The sequence below is a fragment of the Falco cherrug genome, chromosome 11 (assembly GCF_023634085.1).
Source record: "Falco cherrug isolate bFalChe1 chromosome 11, bFalChe1.pri, whole genome shotgun sequence".
Classification (NCBI taxonomy): Eukaryota; Metazoa; Chordata; class Aves; order Falconiformes; family Falconidae; genus Falco; species Falco cherrug.
Window position 1 is genome coordinate 14,300,680 of NC_073707.1, and position 16,316 is coordinate 14,316,995.

Sequence of the window (16,316 nt, forward strand, 5' to 3'; positions counted from 1 at the left end):
AAGTCTGCAAAGGACTCAAAAGGTCCTTTATTCCACAGTACTGCCACAGTGCAGGATCAGGCACTTGCAGGCACTTTCTTTAACAATGTTTGTCTAACCTCTTAAAAGCTCCAAGACTGAGTAAACAATCACTGTCAGCAATCTATTGCTGTTACCACCTGAAGAGCATGACACCGCTAGGCACAGTCCTAAATACACTTCTCAGTCTCTCCCTCCCCCAGGCTTACACTGCAGACACCACCTCTTCTGAACAACTTTATCAGCCTTCCTTAAATCAAAAGGGGCAAACAGCTAAACTTTAGTAGTTTTGGTATTAACACATAACATCATACAAAGTATCATTCTCTCCCCTCTAGTCATGTAGTTCAAAGGAAACTGCAACATCCTGGGGAGGAACAACCCGCTGCATTAACACATGCTGGGGCCAACTACCCGGCCAGTCGCCTGGTAGAGAAGAACCTGGGGCTCTCCTTGGACATCAAGTTGAATGGGCCCTTGAGGCGAAGAAGGTTAATGGTATCCTGGGCTGCCTTCCGAGGAGTGTAGCCAGCAGGTCAAGAGCTCTACTCAGCACTGGTGAGACGGGTGGAGTACTGCATCCAGCTCTGGGCTCCCCAGTACAAGAGAGACATGGACATAATGGAGAGTGCAGTGAAGGGCCACCGAGATAACTGACTGGAGCACCTCTTGCATGACAAAAGACTGAGAGAGCCACCCCTCTTTGGCTTAGAGAAGCCTCAGGGGGATCAAATCAGTGTATATAAATACCTCGAGGAAGGGTGTACAGTAGAGGGAGCCAGGCTTCAGTGGAGCCCAGTGACAGGACCAGTGACAGTGGGCACAATCTGAAACACAGGAGATCCCTCTGAACACGAGGAGTAAGATTTTTATTTTTTTTAACAGTTAGGGTTACCAAGCACTGTCACAGGTTGCCCAGAGAGGTTATAGAGTCCCCATCCTTGGAGATGCTCAAAAGCTGTGTGGATACGGTCCTGAGCAACTGGCTCTAGGTGACCCTGCTTGAGCAGGGTGGTTGTACAAGATGAGCTCTGGAGGTGCCTTCCAACCTCAATCATTCTGTGCTTGGTAATACACATTACACCTGTATACCAAGGAAGCCAGAAAACCAGGGCTCCCTGACCAAGTGTGACCTATTAAAACTGCCAGTATCACTCTTCCAACTGAAATGTTTTGCAGGATAACAAAGGTGAGCAACAAAATGCTGCTTGTCACCAGTGGAACCAGACATTTGTTCCCCAGATTGTACCTACTACAAAGAACAACGCTAAAACTCCCAGATTCATGCAGAACATCAAACAGACCTACTGCTCGAAATCGAGATTACTTTGCACAAAATTAAAATACTTTTTGGTGTAATTTCCATTCTATACAGCTTACCCTTTACAACTGTCTCCTTTGTATGCAACTTCATTTCATATTCTTGTCAGTTGGTCATTTTGCCCTTAACTCTCAGAACTTGCTATTCTTACTTACATGAACATGCTTGAAGTACCATGAATTGTAGGAAAAGTTTACTTCTGTAACTGCTTAAGAACCTCCTGAATTCTTGACAGTTTACACCAGCTTACTTTTATCGGAAGTAGCTACTTAGTCTTCTTGAATAAGAGACGGTAAGAAAGAAGTGAGGAAGAGGTAATAGATGTCCTACAGAATCTCTGTAGGAGTATCCACAGAGGCGTACCAACCAACAGAAGCAGGAAGCACATGAACTAGTACTCACAGGACTAGTGACTAGACACAGCTTCTCATCCTTTTTGCACAAAGAGTTTCTGGACAAGTTCTATAAAGTTCTCACAAAGACCTCAAACCAAAACAGACCACTGTTAATCCTCAGAAATTTTAACATATTGTAAACACACTTGCAGGGTATTTTTACCTCAAAAAGTCACAAACATTACTATTCAATTTTTCTACAGACTAGCTGCAGAGCATTTATCACTATTCTACACACTACCAGGTGAAAGAGATCAATTTGGAAATTATTACTGCTCAGCAATGTTTCTCAAATTTTTCAAAAAACGCAACCATGACCTGCCTCATTCCTTTCCATGACACCCTTTAGGCCTAATACCCCAGAGCACTGGAGCAAGAACCGACTGAAATTACAAAATGCAAGTGTTTACGCTCTGCCCTGAAGGAAACAAGTGGATACTGACAATTAAAGTTACTTAGCAGCTCTGGGAGTAAACATCTGCATCTAGTGATTGCAGTCTGTTCTCACTCCACCATTTCCTATCCCTCAGCAGATAAAATGAGCAAGGGCTGACTGCTGCCACCTAAAACTGCCACCACAGGGGTCCTGACCCACAGTCCAAGAGGCAAGGAAGGCTGTCAAAACTAATAGTCTTCACTTTGATTTCAAGAAAGGGCATTCATCAAGGTGGTATTAAATAGCCTGTTACAGAATAACTCAGCATCCTTAGCCTGGATCCTTCATTCTGGGTGAAGTTTGGCTGAGGTTCTCCAGAAAAGAGCAAGAGCAGCACACTTCCTGCCTCAGAGATTAATCACTACTTGAATTTTTATAAACCCTTCCAATATTGTTAATTTAAAAGACAAGAATTTACAGTGACAGAGATATATTATCTAGTGTTTGCACCAAGAATATCTCTTGAAAAATGGCCTATTAATATATGGAACTACGGATCCTTCAACTACAGAGCTGATAAAATGTACTCTTGTTAATGACAAATGGAGAGCTCCATTTTCACATTTCTGAATTTTGAGATTTTCATCACTGTATAGCGATAAGCATATCTGGAAGAAGATGCATTGGCTACACCTCACTGCTGAAGAAACATCAGTATGTCACAAAGCAGACAACTCCACAACACACAAATAAAAGCAACCGATCTCTAAACTACCAAAACCACCAGGCACAAAATTCCTCAATAGCGTTATCTGAATAGATTGATTGTTACAGACCAAAAAACACTACTGTAAGCTAAGAGAAGGAGCATGAAGAAAGTAAGGGGCACCCTGACCTACTGCTGTTCTTCTGCAGCTTACTCAACTTTGGCTATCTGCTGAAAGAGTCACAGGGAAGTCACAGCAATGCGCTATCAAAACTGATCCTAGTAACTTGGCTTTTGCTCCTAGGTGACCTGTAACAACTGAAGATGTTGATCCAGTATTCCCCACATGTCCTAGGAGTGTCAGGAAATGCCTACTATAATATTTATTACACTCCCTCAGAGGGTGTGTATGGTGGTGGGGAAATCTATGCCTTTGTTTGCTTATGGCATCTGCCAGTTATCATTTACAACATTAAATGCTGACACCATTTTTAATATTTGTGTTTTATTCTTCATTCATGCCTTGACATCCAAGCCTCACACTTGTTTGGGTGGGCAACCTCTACACTAAGCCTCTTGAGATTCCTCCTGCAAGGAATATTCATGGCCTGCACCATGCTCCATTCCAGGCTCAGAAGATGAGCTGAGTAACCAGTGTGGAGAGTAATCTCATAAAGGCCAAGAGTAAAATCAACTCTAGCCTGACCCTCTGTAGAATAGGCAGGGCTCTATCACAACAAACAGTCAGTAGTAGAAATGCAAGAACTGCAGTATCCACCTTTCCTTCCCAGGCTGTCAGGCTTTACTCAGCAGAAGCAAGCAGAACACTCAATTAAATCAAAAAAGGAATCCTCTTTGTCAGTTGAAACACCCAAGAGCTGCAGGATTTTAGGCAAAACCCTTTCCTTCTCCATTTTGCTTAAATGGGTTCTGCAGCCACAAAAAGCTATTCTGCCAGCATGGAACAGAAGAGGTGTAAGTAGATTAAAACATAATTGCTCCTTAGAAGATGGGAGTTGAACCTCCTACATAATGATTGACAGATTTAGTCTACCTTCAAGGCATTGTCTTAGAGCACTGCTGAGCTCATCACAAAGTGCATGCTGCTTTGGGGTAGGGGCTTAAAGAGCAAGGGGTATGGTTGGTTAGTTTTGATAAGCTTTACAGCAAACTATAATATCCTCCAAGAACTTCCTTTCCTAGTAAGCTTAAAGCCCCGGAAAAACCAGATTTGCTCCTCCTCTCAAGAGGTAACATTTGTCTGCATTATAGGTAGACCTGACAGAAACTTTACCATCTAATAGCAATTTAACACTCTATATGCACAGTTTAAAACAAGTCTTTAACAGAAAATGTCCTACTGCAGCAACAGTTTTGACATGTATAGAAGATTGAACAAATCTGAAGAAAGATCAGAGACTCATTTCTCTTTCAATATTTTAGGAACCATTTCAGAAGAATGAGACTAATCCTGAACTGCTAACATACCTCAGTTTTTCTATATTTCAACTTCTATTTAATACAATTTCTTCATTTTTCCCAAATGCCCCTCCTCAACTTCAGTCTTGCAAATCTGTGGCACATAATATCCTGAAGGGCAAAAAAAATGAGAACAACAACTCTCCCAAACACCTATTTCATTTCAACTGTGACTAAGAACTGTGTAAAACTGAGCAGCCATCAGGTATTGAATAAACACAAGGCAAATAATAATCTAAACCTTTTTAATTTCTTTAAAAATGCAAAAACAATGGAAACAATCCGGAGAGGCAGACAACTAAATATAAACTGAAAGACAAAATGACACAGTGCTGATTCTGTGAACACAGATACCCATTTACAGACCTTCACACACCTTCCCAACACTAACTCATATTAAGTGTTTGTAACTACTAATGAGCAACTATAAGATGCTTCATATACATAAAGACTAAGGTCAACAGTCTTTCATAAAACAGTTTCACAGATATCCAACCTGTAAAAGACAACATATTTAGGCAGCAGTAACTAGCAGAAGCATAGCATGTAAGAGCACCTACTTCATTCAAAAAGAAGGTCCATGTGTATTCACTACTCTCTAATACCACTGAGACTCTCCAATTTGCCATTCTTTCAATTTTTCCATTAGAGATGCAGACTCTTGCTTGACACGTTTAAGTCTGGGGACAAGACCTATCAATCTCTTTCCTCTCCTGCAGGTCTGTTAAGTGCAGTCCACAAACTATGTTATACTGTGTATAAATGAACATATGGGTTCAATTTGCAATTTATGATGCTCAGCTTACAAACTGCACCTTCAAACAGTCACTTTCATTAATACAGATAAAAACAAAACTCTCATTAATACAGATAAAAGCAGAATATTACTTGTCTGAGTAAGGCAATGAAAAATGAATGATAGTTCACCAGCCTCATTTTTCATTCACTTACTGATATATATGCATTCACAGAAACCAATCTTTAAGGTTCTGCATAAAGGCTACATCAGTAAGTTAAGTAACAAAACAGGGTAACTGAAGTCAGTAAATACTGTATCTAAGATCATGTATAACAAGCTTATCTCTGCCTCTTACACACTTATCTGTCTTACTGGTTATTTCCCACAAGACCCAAACGCCTTGAAATACGCATGGCTTTAGTGAGCAATGACTTTAGGATGTTTTCCTCCAGCAGGGCTGGATACTGGAGAAAAACAAAGAAAAACAGACAAAAAATTAACTTCTTTTCAACATAAACTTTCAAAGACGCTACTAATTACACTAGGGACTTTATCCTAGAATTACACACATGCTTTGCCCAAAAAGGACAACAGAATAGTACTTAACTAAAAACTACAGAAATCCAAGTTTTTAAGTTACCTTCACCCCTGCCCTGCACCCCCCCACACCCCAGCATCTGCAGACAAATATAAATAAAAGCCTTTTCAAATACCAAAAGGCATTATCTGTAAACGAGTAAATCTCCCCCTACCATGGTACAACTTCTACCCACCTGCCATCAGGCTATGAGGCTTGTTTTAAAAAAGTTGTATTTAAAATATAACAATTAACTGGTTTGGTTTAAACTTCTAGAAGAACTGAAATGGTAAGAGGCTAAATATAGGAAGTTCTAGTTCAAAAGATAGTTGTCACTGCTATAGAATGGAAGTGCTTGTACAGCCAAAACAGTGACATTGCCTGTATTATTAAGCAAGGTTCTTTTAGAAACATTCAATGACATTTCTACAGCGCTCATTACTATAGTGCCTGAAAATGGAGGAGGATTATAAAACACCTATAATGAAACTACTTATTTCCTAAGAACACTGCAACTTAACAATAGTAAGGAAGAACCATCTATACTTCTGAAGCTTCTCTTACTAAATTGGAAACTGTTAAGAGCTGAAGTCTAGATTTAAGTTTACGATTTAAGAAGTCTGACCTTTCACGTTTAACTTTGCAAGGTATCAGAAGCATTTTCAGACATGAAATAAGTTTTTGGCTTGTTTCAGTAGTTGTCTTGATTGCTTAAGGGTACAAGTAACAGCTGGGGGTGGGGAGTGGGGGAAGTGTATCAGGTCAGGATCAGTTAACTCAAAAATCCATTCTAAATGAAACAGAGGAATAAATACAAAGCCTTGACACCAAAAATCTACCTACTTCCTCTCCCATGCCCAAAAGAATAAAAATTAATATTGGTATTTTGAAGACTAATGAGAAGTTCAGAGTCCTCTTGACTCACTTCAGAAGTAGCAATCCTAAAACAAGTTTCCTCAAATAAAAGTTATGGGGAAAAAAAATCTGAAAGGCTTGTGTAGCAGCAGGAAATCAATTCTTGAAAGAAATACAATCACTTTCAGGTTTCTATCCCAAAGTTGGTGTTAAAATATTTGAAGCTAATTAGAACAGCAGAAACGGAATGAAGAAGAGCTGAATTTCTGGGAGTGAATCATTTCTCTCATCTATTAGCAGGATCCTGGTGGTCTAGGTGGCACAGGGAGAGACAGACATTTCTGCACTTCAAGAACTCAGCTGTGTCCCTGTAGCTGTCAAACAGGCTCTTGTCAAAGGTGAAGCAGCAGACAGTGGAAACAGTGGCACAACATTTTTTTATAAACTACTGGGCACGCCTTTCCCATTTACAAACAAGGGCCAGATCCTAAAAATTTCACACAAGTCATTTAGCATTCCAGTGCAACAAAATCTTAGGACAGCCAAGGACATGTTTTTTCAAAACTTGAGGACTATGTGACTATGAGCAAACTGCAACAAAGTAAGTTCGACTGCAGATTTCCTCAAAGCAGCTCACCTGGGATAACTGGCCACGTGCAGGTTCTCACGCTGCAGTAGAACGAACGTGGCTCATTCCCCTTCCACTGGAATTACTTCCAATTTATTAAAGACTGAACAGCAGAAAGGGAAGTTGTTTGTTTGCTTATAACCTCACAAGATTTACTAGCAAAGATTAAAAGTTGCTGGAACTCTCAAATTTCAGTGGGATTTTGGTCCCTGGCTCTCAAACTCCTTTTGAAACCCAAGTGTGGGACTGCAACATTCCAGGTAACGTGCAGTAGGTTGTCTTGAAACTGCCGTAACAGATGATAGGTCACTGTCTGCAGAAGCCGCACTACTACATCCCAGCCTGCTACTGCTATCATTCCTAACTATAAGCCAACAGATTTTTTATTTATTTATTTTTTACCTGACTCAAAAGTGTTTAAAACTTTCGATGCAGTATGTCATGGTACTTCCATTACTTTTAAGACCATCATCCTAATGCTACAAAGTAGAAAGAAATAGCATTAATTTAATAAGAGGCAAATTCATGGGTTTTTTTGGCAGATCTTTTCTAGTGATGACTTGTATAATATTAACATTATAATGCCGGAATAATATGTGCCTCAATCTCAGTTAAGAACTGTCAAGGGGAAGAGCAATGCTGTACTGCACATCTGTACCTTCTGTGGAAGGCACGGAGTCTCCTCACTAGTATCATCTCTCCAAGTGAAAAAAATCCTTTAGTTCATTAACTTCCCCACCCCAATGTCCTGGAATCAGAAAGCTTCCCTGAACCACAGATGACCCATTCTTTGCCCACTCAACTTCAGTGCAAATCCCGCAAGAATTATTTCTGGTTTGGTTTTGGGTTTGGTTTTTTTTTTCCTTCAATTAACCTGCAAGTAGGTCAATATTTTACAAATGTTCAAAAATCAACACTATTTAAAGAGAAAATCTATGAAATGCTTATCAGATTATCTAGACTGTAGACACATTTCCTGAAGCTATTTCAAAACAAGGAATACAATGAACAATTTACAGGGGGATGAAGGAATAAAGGGGGAGTGGGGGTGGCGCAGAAGGGTCTTCAGAGGTTTTGGGGGCTTGATGACAACTCCTCCTCCATAATAACAGCATATCAAATTGAGAACTTGTAAATAAAAGATTAAATTTTATGGTAGACAGAGGCCAATAAAGGATAATCTTTTTTTCTCAGCTTACTTCATGGAGGGGATGGAAGATACACTTAATAAATCACTTACACATTTACAAATAATCAATACCACTGTATGCTGACAAGAACCTTTCTCTGGGGGATTTTTGCACCATACAGTGAATACACCATGATCAGATGCACAAATCAGCAGTGCCTGGAAGAACAAGACCATCACTAAAATGACTGCAACAGAAAAAAATAAATCCAGAGCTACACAGGAAGATTATATCCACACCTATAACATAAAAAAAAAAATAGATCCACTCAGATGCTACCAACATTTTAAAACCAAAATTAGTGTGAAAGTAAAAAGAAAGTTATTTATTTCAATAAAGATTCTTCACATGCAAAAAGTAAGGAACAGACACGCACAGCATGTACTCTCAGACCACAGGTAGTAGAAGAAATGAACATTACGAATTTTTGATGATATAAGCTAGTCCAGTTTTATAACATTCATATGTATAATCTAAATTATTATTGTCTTCATTTATGTTTATTCTCATTAGTAGTAAACCAAAAATTGGCATTTCCACAAATGCTCCTCATCCATAATCATAAACAAATAAAGCAAGTATCTGCATACATTTTGCATACTATTATACCTTATTTAAATTACAAGCAAGACAGCTTCAGCCCTCAGACACTAATTTTATGCACAACTAATTGAAGAACCTAAGCAACTCCACAGCAAGCACCATCCAAATGTAAATGTTTATTACAGTTTTGTCCTCCTTGTTGTACTCTGGTATTAAACACACTTTTTTCCTTCCCTAAAATGCACATGTTAAAAATGCAGATGTAGAAGTTCTTTTATGTCATCTAACAGCATTCTGCCAATATGCTAGTACTTGCACCTTCACAAAAGAACCATTTGTGATTTAAAAATTCTACCGGCTTTAACTGAACTTCAGAAAAATAAAACAACCATGATAAAAAGTATGGTTGGCCATGCTAGTTTTCTACTACAATACTTTCGTACTTGTTTCCACAAAAAACTGACTCAGGATGAGAAATATGAGCTCCCCACTTCTCAAGAGTTGGTTTTCCACATGTACCTACTAGAAATCAAAGATCCAGTGATCATACACACAAGGTCAGGAACATATTTTGGACTGTAACAGAATCACTGTGCATTTTATGAATGGACTCGACCAAATTTATCTCAAGATCTGTCCCAGTCATACCACAAAATGTTTTCACCACATACAGAGATTACCAGACACTGCAGATCAGTCATGGTGATGAAAATTCAAAAGCACCTGCACTAAGACTACATGTCCCACAGATCAAAGCCAAAGACTTCAGAATACGTATTTGAAATTCTGAGCAATGTTGCCACTTATGCTGTTTTTACCTGCCCAGAAGAAATTAAAAGAAGAAACATCTTGAAAAGTTGTAATAATTTTTCTGGAAAAAAACTTCAATTTTTTTATGTTACTATTATTATAACTCATGTAGAACACCAAAAACTCTTGATCAGTTTTACAGCAACCCTGATAAAGCCCCTTTACCTACCACTACCAAGGAAAAAAAAACAGTAAATCCTGTTTAATAATGTACTACTATACAACACAAGAATGAGGGGGTGAAGAAACATACCCAGCCACATGGAAAAACTCAGACTGAATTAGCCAGTATAAAAATATTAACAGAATCCTAGTGCTGTTACTTTATACTCTTGCACAAAAATCAAGCAAATTTTAAATACAGGTACTGCAAACAGCAGTACACTTTCCAGTGCCATGCAGAGGCACCTACTCAATTCAAACTGGAAAAATGACTGCTCAGAACTGAGGACCCAACTAACACGGAAAACCAAGAAAATTTGCAACTGAAGCCTGAACATCTACATAGCTCAGAAATTCTAATGAGATTAGGTTAGACCACAACTAAAACATAATATGTACACTGTGTTATAAAAACCCAACCAAACAAAAAACCACCTACAACTACTCAAAGTCTATCCTGGAATTAGTGTTATCATCTCTTAAAAATTCTAAATGTAGTATTAGGGCATTCAGTCTGCTCATAATATTTCATTAAAAAAAACCCAGATCTGTGAAAACTGGAAGACCTTCGTAAGATTAACTGTCCAGTAAACAGCCAGTATTTCTGTATTTTTCTGTAACTGACACCAAAACAACTCCTTCTTTTGAATAAGATAAGCAGTGTTTTAGTTCTTTGGTTTGTTTTATTTCTAGGTTTTAAACCTACTAGAATTTTAGTTGTGAACATTATTGCTGCTGTATATACTATATGGGTTAATAGCTAAGATTGCTTTATATTTTCAAACCTACTTTTATAAAAGTATCAAGATTTACAAAGACAAACATGTAAAAACTTAAGTTAACCAGGTGGTCCTGCAGCACTCAGTGGGTTTACATGATTTTAATCAGAGATGAAAAAGCCTACAATTCTATCCTCATCCCACCCACCATGCCTCTCCAGTCACTCACTAATACAGCATACATACTCCAAGGGTTATAAGCCAAAACAGAAATACGTATATTGCCTACAGAACCTGAACGCTGAAATATTTAAATACAATTAAATGTGTTTTCTAGGGTCTATCTGTTGTAAGATGCTCAGGTAAGACACAAAATTTACATCAACTACTTGAATTGATAGATCTACACATTACAGGTTGAAGTATAAATTTAACAAACCTCATCTCAACTTGCATCATCAGTTCCCCAAGATTCAAAACAGACCACAGAAGCAGCCAGCATTCTGAGAGAAAAAAAAAAAAAAAAGCCTTCTGCCTACATAAAGCCTAAAACAAGTGGCTGTTACAGCTCAGGAGAAAGGAGCAGGGGCAATGAAAATAGAAGTCTTAATACTTTCTCACAGAAGAGCTGAAGCCATTTACTTCAGGTTTACAGAAGTTTATTTGAGGAAGAAGTATCATCAATTGATAAATGGGGTTGAAAGAAGTAAAACGCTGTCTGCCTTTTTGCATAAGACTGGATGAAATGATAATTTTCTGGGGCACAAGTACTGCTGATAATATGATTCAGTGAAGCTTTTTCATATATATATATATATACACACACATACACGCACTTGAAAGATTCATTCTATTACAAGTGCATGTGTAGGATCTCTCTAAACGCTTTCCAGAATTCATAATGTAACTATATAATACTGATCCACTGGAATAGTTCTGAGAACTGGCAATTCTGGCATATGCTCTGAAAAGGAAAGATATCTCTGCAGGAAATGAAAATGATTACAAGCACTCAAAAAACCACCCAAATACCCAACTATGAAGATCAAATCCAATAACCTACATCAGGTCATGCTGGTTTCCAGAAAGATCTCACCAACCAATTTTACGGTGACAACTGACATATTGCAACGAGAGAAGGATGAGTTCTTGCAAAAACGTTCACTCAACACAGCTTAACATGACTTGTACGAATTTTGAAAATTAGTTCTCAAATACTATTTATTTCTGTAAGAAATGTGCATTTTTTACTTGGTACCACTTTTTCATCAAAACACATTTAGCGCTACTGTTTTCCACTAACTAAAGTCACAGCAGAACAGTTCACATACATTTTCAGGAAACGTGATTTATACATGCTAGCTTGCTGTTACAAACATCACATCTCTCCAAAAGTTTGAAGTACAAATCTAGCATTCTTTGGCACCACTTTTCACAAATCAACTAAATTTTAAAATTAGATTTGCTGCAAGCTTGTTTGAGAGCTTTTAAAGTATTCCTTTAGCCAGCAGTAATGGGCTCACTGAGAGTTAAGCAATGAGAGCCAGTCTGAGACCCTGAAAGTACTTCAAACCAGGGTAAGGAAGAAAACCACCACAATCCTTCTCCAAAACAAGTGCAATTAATTCATGTCTTGTAGAAGTATCATCCTTGCATTTTTGCATAACACACATACTGTGTATTCAGCAAAAATACTACTGCACTCCTCCAAATGATTTAAAAACTTATAAACTATATCCAACAGAAATCACTGACAATTACTTGAGATTTCAGAAATTTTGGGTTTTTTTAGTGTCCAAATACAACATATTCCTATTTGTTGTGTTGTGCATGAATTTGAAACAAGAAATTTTAAAGACTGCTTAAGAAAAACTACGCTCACTCAAAAGCCCTCTTACACTATTTCACTTCTTGCTTTAACTACTCTAACACTCAAATAATAACTCAAAATGCTATCTAGATAGACCTTACATAAATACAGAGCAACTATGTATTAGGAAGGCATTAAAAGTACCATAAGCGGTTATTGAAAGTAGCACAATGGAAGTCTTCTACAGCTGTAAGTAAGGCTACTTAACTCCACAAGCTTAAGCTCATCAGTTTCTCTACTGAACATACGATAAACTTTCACTAAAAATTTCCATTATTCTTTCTAGATTTGAAAAAACGCCCACTCAAGTCTGAAGTCTCAAAAAAGAATGCATCCTCATCTGGACTACTTCTGATACAATGATTATCACCATCTTCAATTCAAGCCCAACAAGAGAACACAGGAAACATTTTTTTAGTAAGCTAAATTTTCAAATTAGGAAAAGAAATGCATTTTTTTCTCTACTGTGAACAGAAGAATGGATTAAATGTACAGAAAATTACTTTCCTCAATTACTTTTGCTTAGTCTACAACCCACTTCAGCAAAACAGTATGCCTTGTACTCAAAGTCATCGCCCTTGAGGTAAGAAAAAACACATCAAGGCACATAACAGGAGCTAGCAAGTATGAATGGACACTTGGGATGACAGATAATCTGCTGCCAATTAGAAAAAAATAATAAAGAAGGGATCTAGAATAAAAATAATTCCAAAACATTAAGATCTCTTGGTACAACACTGGTAGTTTTCAAATGTTTTGGTCAATTTCTACTTAAATTCTAGTAAGGAAGAAAAAGAAGAAACTTTGAAGTAGTAGTAGTATTTTGCAAATTACTATTTCTCCTTTCCTTTACCTACTGTAAAATACAACAACAGAAATTTCAAAAATATTATGAAAAATAGAAAATATTAAAGAGACAGAACCTACATGGATGGGTTACCATAATATTGTGACGTTACAGGAACCTTACCTCTCCGATTTGGCTATTTCTAGTTTAATATAATAGTAAATTGCTACATCCATGCAAGAAGCCAACTTATCTAAGCCAGGTAGACCTGCTAAGGAAAGACAATCAATAAGACGACAAATTGAAGCAGCCTACAAAGTCACCTCTGGAAGCACTTTTAATTCAGAACTGAAAAGCAGAACCACCAAATTTGAGATAAAAGAACGAAGATCAGTAGCTGAAGTACGAACAGTACATTTTCTAAATATAGACTCTATCCCACACACAAATGCAACCTCATTGACATGAATAATCCCACTGGCAGTCACTGGCTCTATTTGCAGGACCAAAGCTATACAACCACTCAGGCCTCCACAAATTTTGCGTTAAGATTTTTGTACAAACTACAGCTATTGCCTTCTGCAATTATGACTGAGAAAACCCTCCAAATCTCTCAACCAAGTACATGCTTCTTTTCTATAAACAACTTTATCAACAGGATTGTCAACAAATTGTCTTAGAAAAGAAAGTATGTTCAAGGGAACACCTGAAAAATTGCTGCCAACAGATGTCATCGAACATATAAGATCTGTAGGCCTTGATGGCTATTATTGAATTATTTTAGGGAGTGCTGCGGTTTAACCAGGAGAAGGTAATTTTTAGACTTTTTAAAACTTTTAACCTGGACATTCCTTAAGCAACTGAAAAGAAAGACAATGCTAGCAAAAGCAGTTTCAGAAGAAAAAAACCTGATGACAATATTCATGTAAGAGCAGGGCTCTGTGTGAGTAGAATTCAACCCCCAAACTGACTTCATATGCTCATTTACAAAGGTGGTGAAAAAAGTAAAAAAAAAAAAAAAAAAAAAAAAAGAAGAGTAAAGTTTACCCCATTGTTAAGTCTGCCTTTGTTGACTGACCCATATCTACATATTCATGGTTGGAATACATGAATCTGTTTACCAAATTAAAAGACTGCTATATTTCTGGCGTAGTTTGTTATAAAACATACATGCTGTATATGTAATGTTTTATTTTTGTACAAGTTTTCCTATTACTTATTAGTAAAGCCCTGGCCATGCTGCAGTAAGTCTTTTTCTTTATTCCTACAATCCAAGACGTCCTAACAAAACTTACATTCTTGAAAAAGGTTGTATAAAGAAATAAATACAATTTGGAGATCAAAAACCTTTCATCAGCTAAAATTCATAATTTCATAGCCCACTTTCTTCTTTTGACTTTTACCACTAAATGCAACTGTCAATGATTAAAAGAAAGAGGAAAACAGCATAAATCAGATTGCTACGATTAAGTCAGCTTTTGCTATGATTAAGTCAGCTTTCGAGAATATAAAGAATTCTCTAATTTCACCAGCGAGAGTTTTGATGAAGCATATATATTGATATATCCCTTGTCAGTGAAATACGATAAACAGGTATGTCCAGTTTCTCGTAAAGGCAAGGCACATTAGTTCTACACTACTGGCTACTGGGATCAGATGTAGCATCAAAAAGTTAACACTAAACCTTAAATGCCAGTGACTCAACTAGGTATCTTGCTTTTTAACGTACACACCAATGAACACATACACATTTCCTGGCCATCCTCTGGCAGGCTGAAGCTTTTCTATTTCTCCCCTTCCTCAACATCATTAATAGTACTGTAGTTGTTATTCTGCTGTAAGCTTTAATTGAACCAACTGTCAAAACACAACAAGCTTTACAGCAGTTTAAATTAATAATCTGGCTCATTCCCTTCTGTAAGTCAAAGGGATGGTATGCTCATGGTTCTACCAAACACGCATGAAAGTTACCTATGTCAACATGCTTATAGTAACATCTTCTCAACAGCTGGCATTATGCCACCTAAATCCTACAATCATACGACTTATAGCCTCTTTCACGGAGCAGGGAGTGAAATACATTCACCAAGAGGAAACTCTCCAGAAGACATAAATAAATACCGCCCCCCACACACACAAGGCTTAGCTAATTTTGTTTTGATGTAGGCGTATAACCTCCGACTCCTTCTTTGAGGCCTTTTCCTTGAAAACAAAGAAACCAGCCCCCCCTCCTCCCGATGCCGTACGTGGATTTTCATAATTGATTTGCTTGACTGATGAGGGAGACGATAATCGCGGGGACCAGTTCCTCCACCTCCCACTCGCCGCACGGCAGGTAGCACCGCTCCCCCGGGATGCGGCTCCCGCACGTCCCCGTGTGCCCCCCCCAACGCCGTAGACACACACACACCCCTTCGCCCCCCGCCATTCGCACGGGGGTGCCCGGGGCCGCCGGCCGGCTGACAGCTCCCCCCGTACCGCTCGCACCCGCCGCCCCCTGCCAGGCCGCCTCTGCCCGGGGCCGGCCCGCCCGGTCGCCCCGCGGGCCCGGGCACACGGCGCGGCTGACAGGGCGGTGAGGCCGCGGGGCCTGCGGGCAGGAGGAGGCCGGGGCCTGCCGCGGCCGCTCGGCCCGGCCTAGGCCCGGTACTCACGGGGAAGGCTCGGATCCGCATCTTGGTGTCCTTCCGGCTGCCCGTCCCCTTGCTCAGGTTCGACATCTTCGGGCCCGGCGGCGGCGGCGCCTCCCGTCCGGAGGGGCGCCGGGGAACGCGCGGCGGGGCGGCAGACCCCGGGAGCGGGGCCGGGGGCCGGGCGCCGGGCGGGGGAGGCCGCTGGCGACCTTCACTCCGGGCTGCGGCCCCCGGGGCTGCGCGGAGGGCGGGAGGGCCGGGCCGAGCCGGGCCAAAGGGGAGGGGGGGAGCGGCGGGGGAGGCGGCGGCGAGGGGCGAGGCGGCGGCGCAGGCCCCTCGCTCCGGCGGCAGCGCTTCCTTCACCCTCCTCCTCCGCCGCGATGGCGGACAAACATCGCTCAGTGCGCAGGGCCGAGCGCCCCCCCCCCCTTCCTCTCCTTTCCCTTCCCACCGCCCAGCCAGCAGCCAGCGAGAGACAGATCCGGCCGCGGCGGCGGGCGGGGGCGGC

At 39.8% G+C, this 16,316-nt stretch overlaps 1 protein-coding gene across 1 annotated transcript in view; it reads right to left on the minus strand.

Annotated features, from left to right (window-relative positions):
* CUL3 (cullin 3) overlaps positions 1-16,316 on the minus strand; it is a 58,592-nt gene extending 42,276 nt beyond the window's left edge. Inside the window, exon 1 of the mRNA XM_055723472.1 lies at positions 15,830-16,316. Within this exon, the coding sequence (XP_055579447.1) occupies positions 15,830-15,895 (66 nt within the window). The 5' untranslated portion in view covers positions 15,896-16,316. The remainder of the gene's footprint in view (positions 1-15,829) is intronic.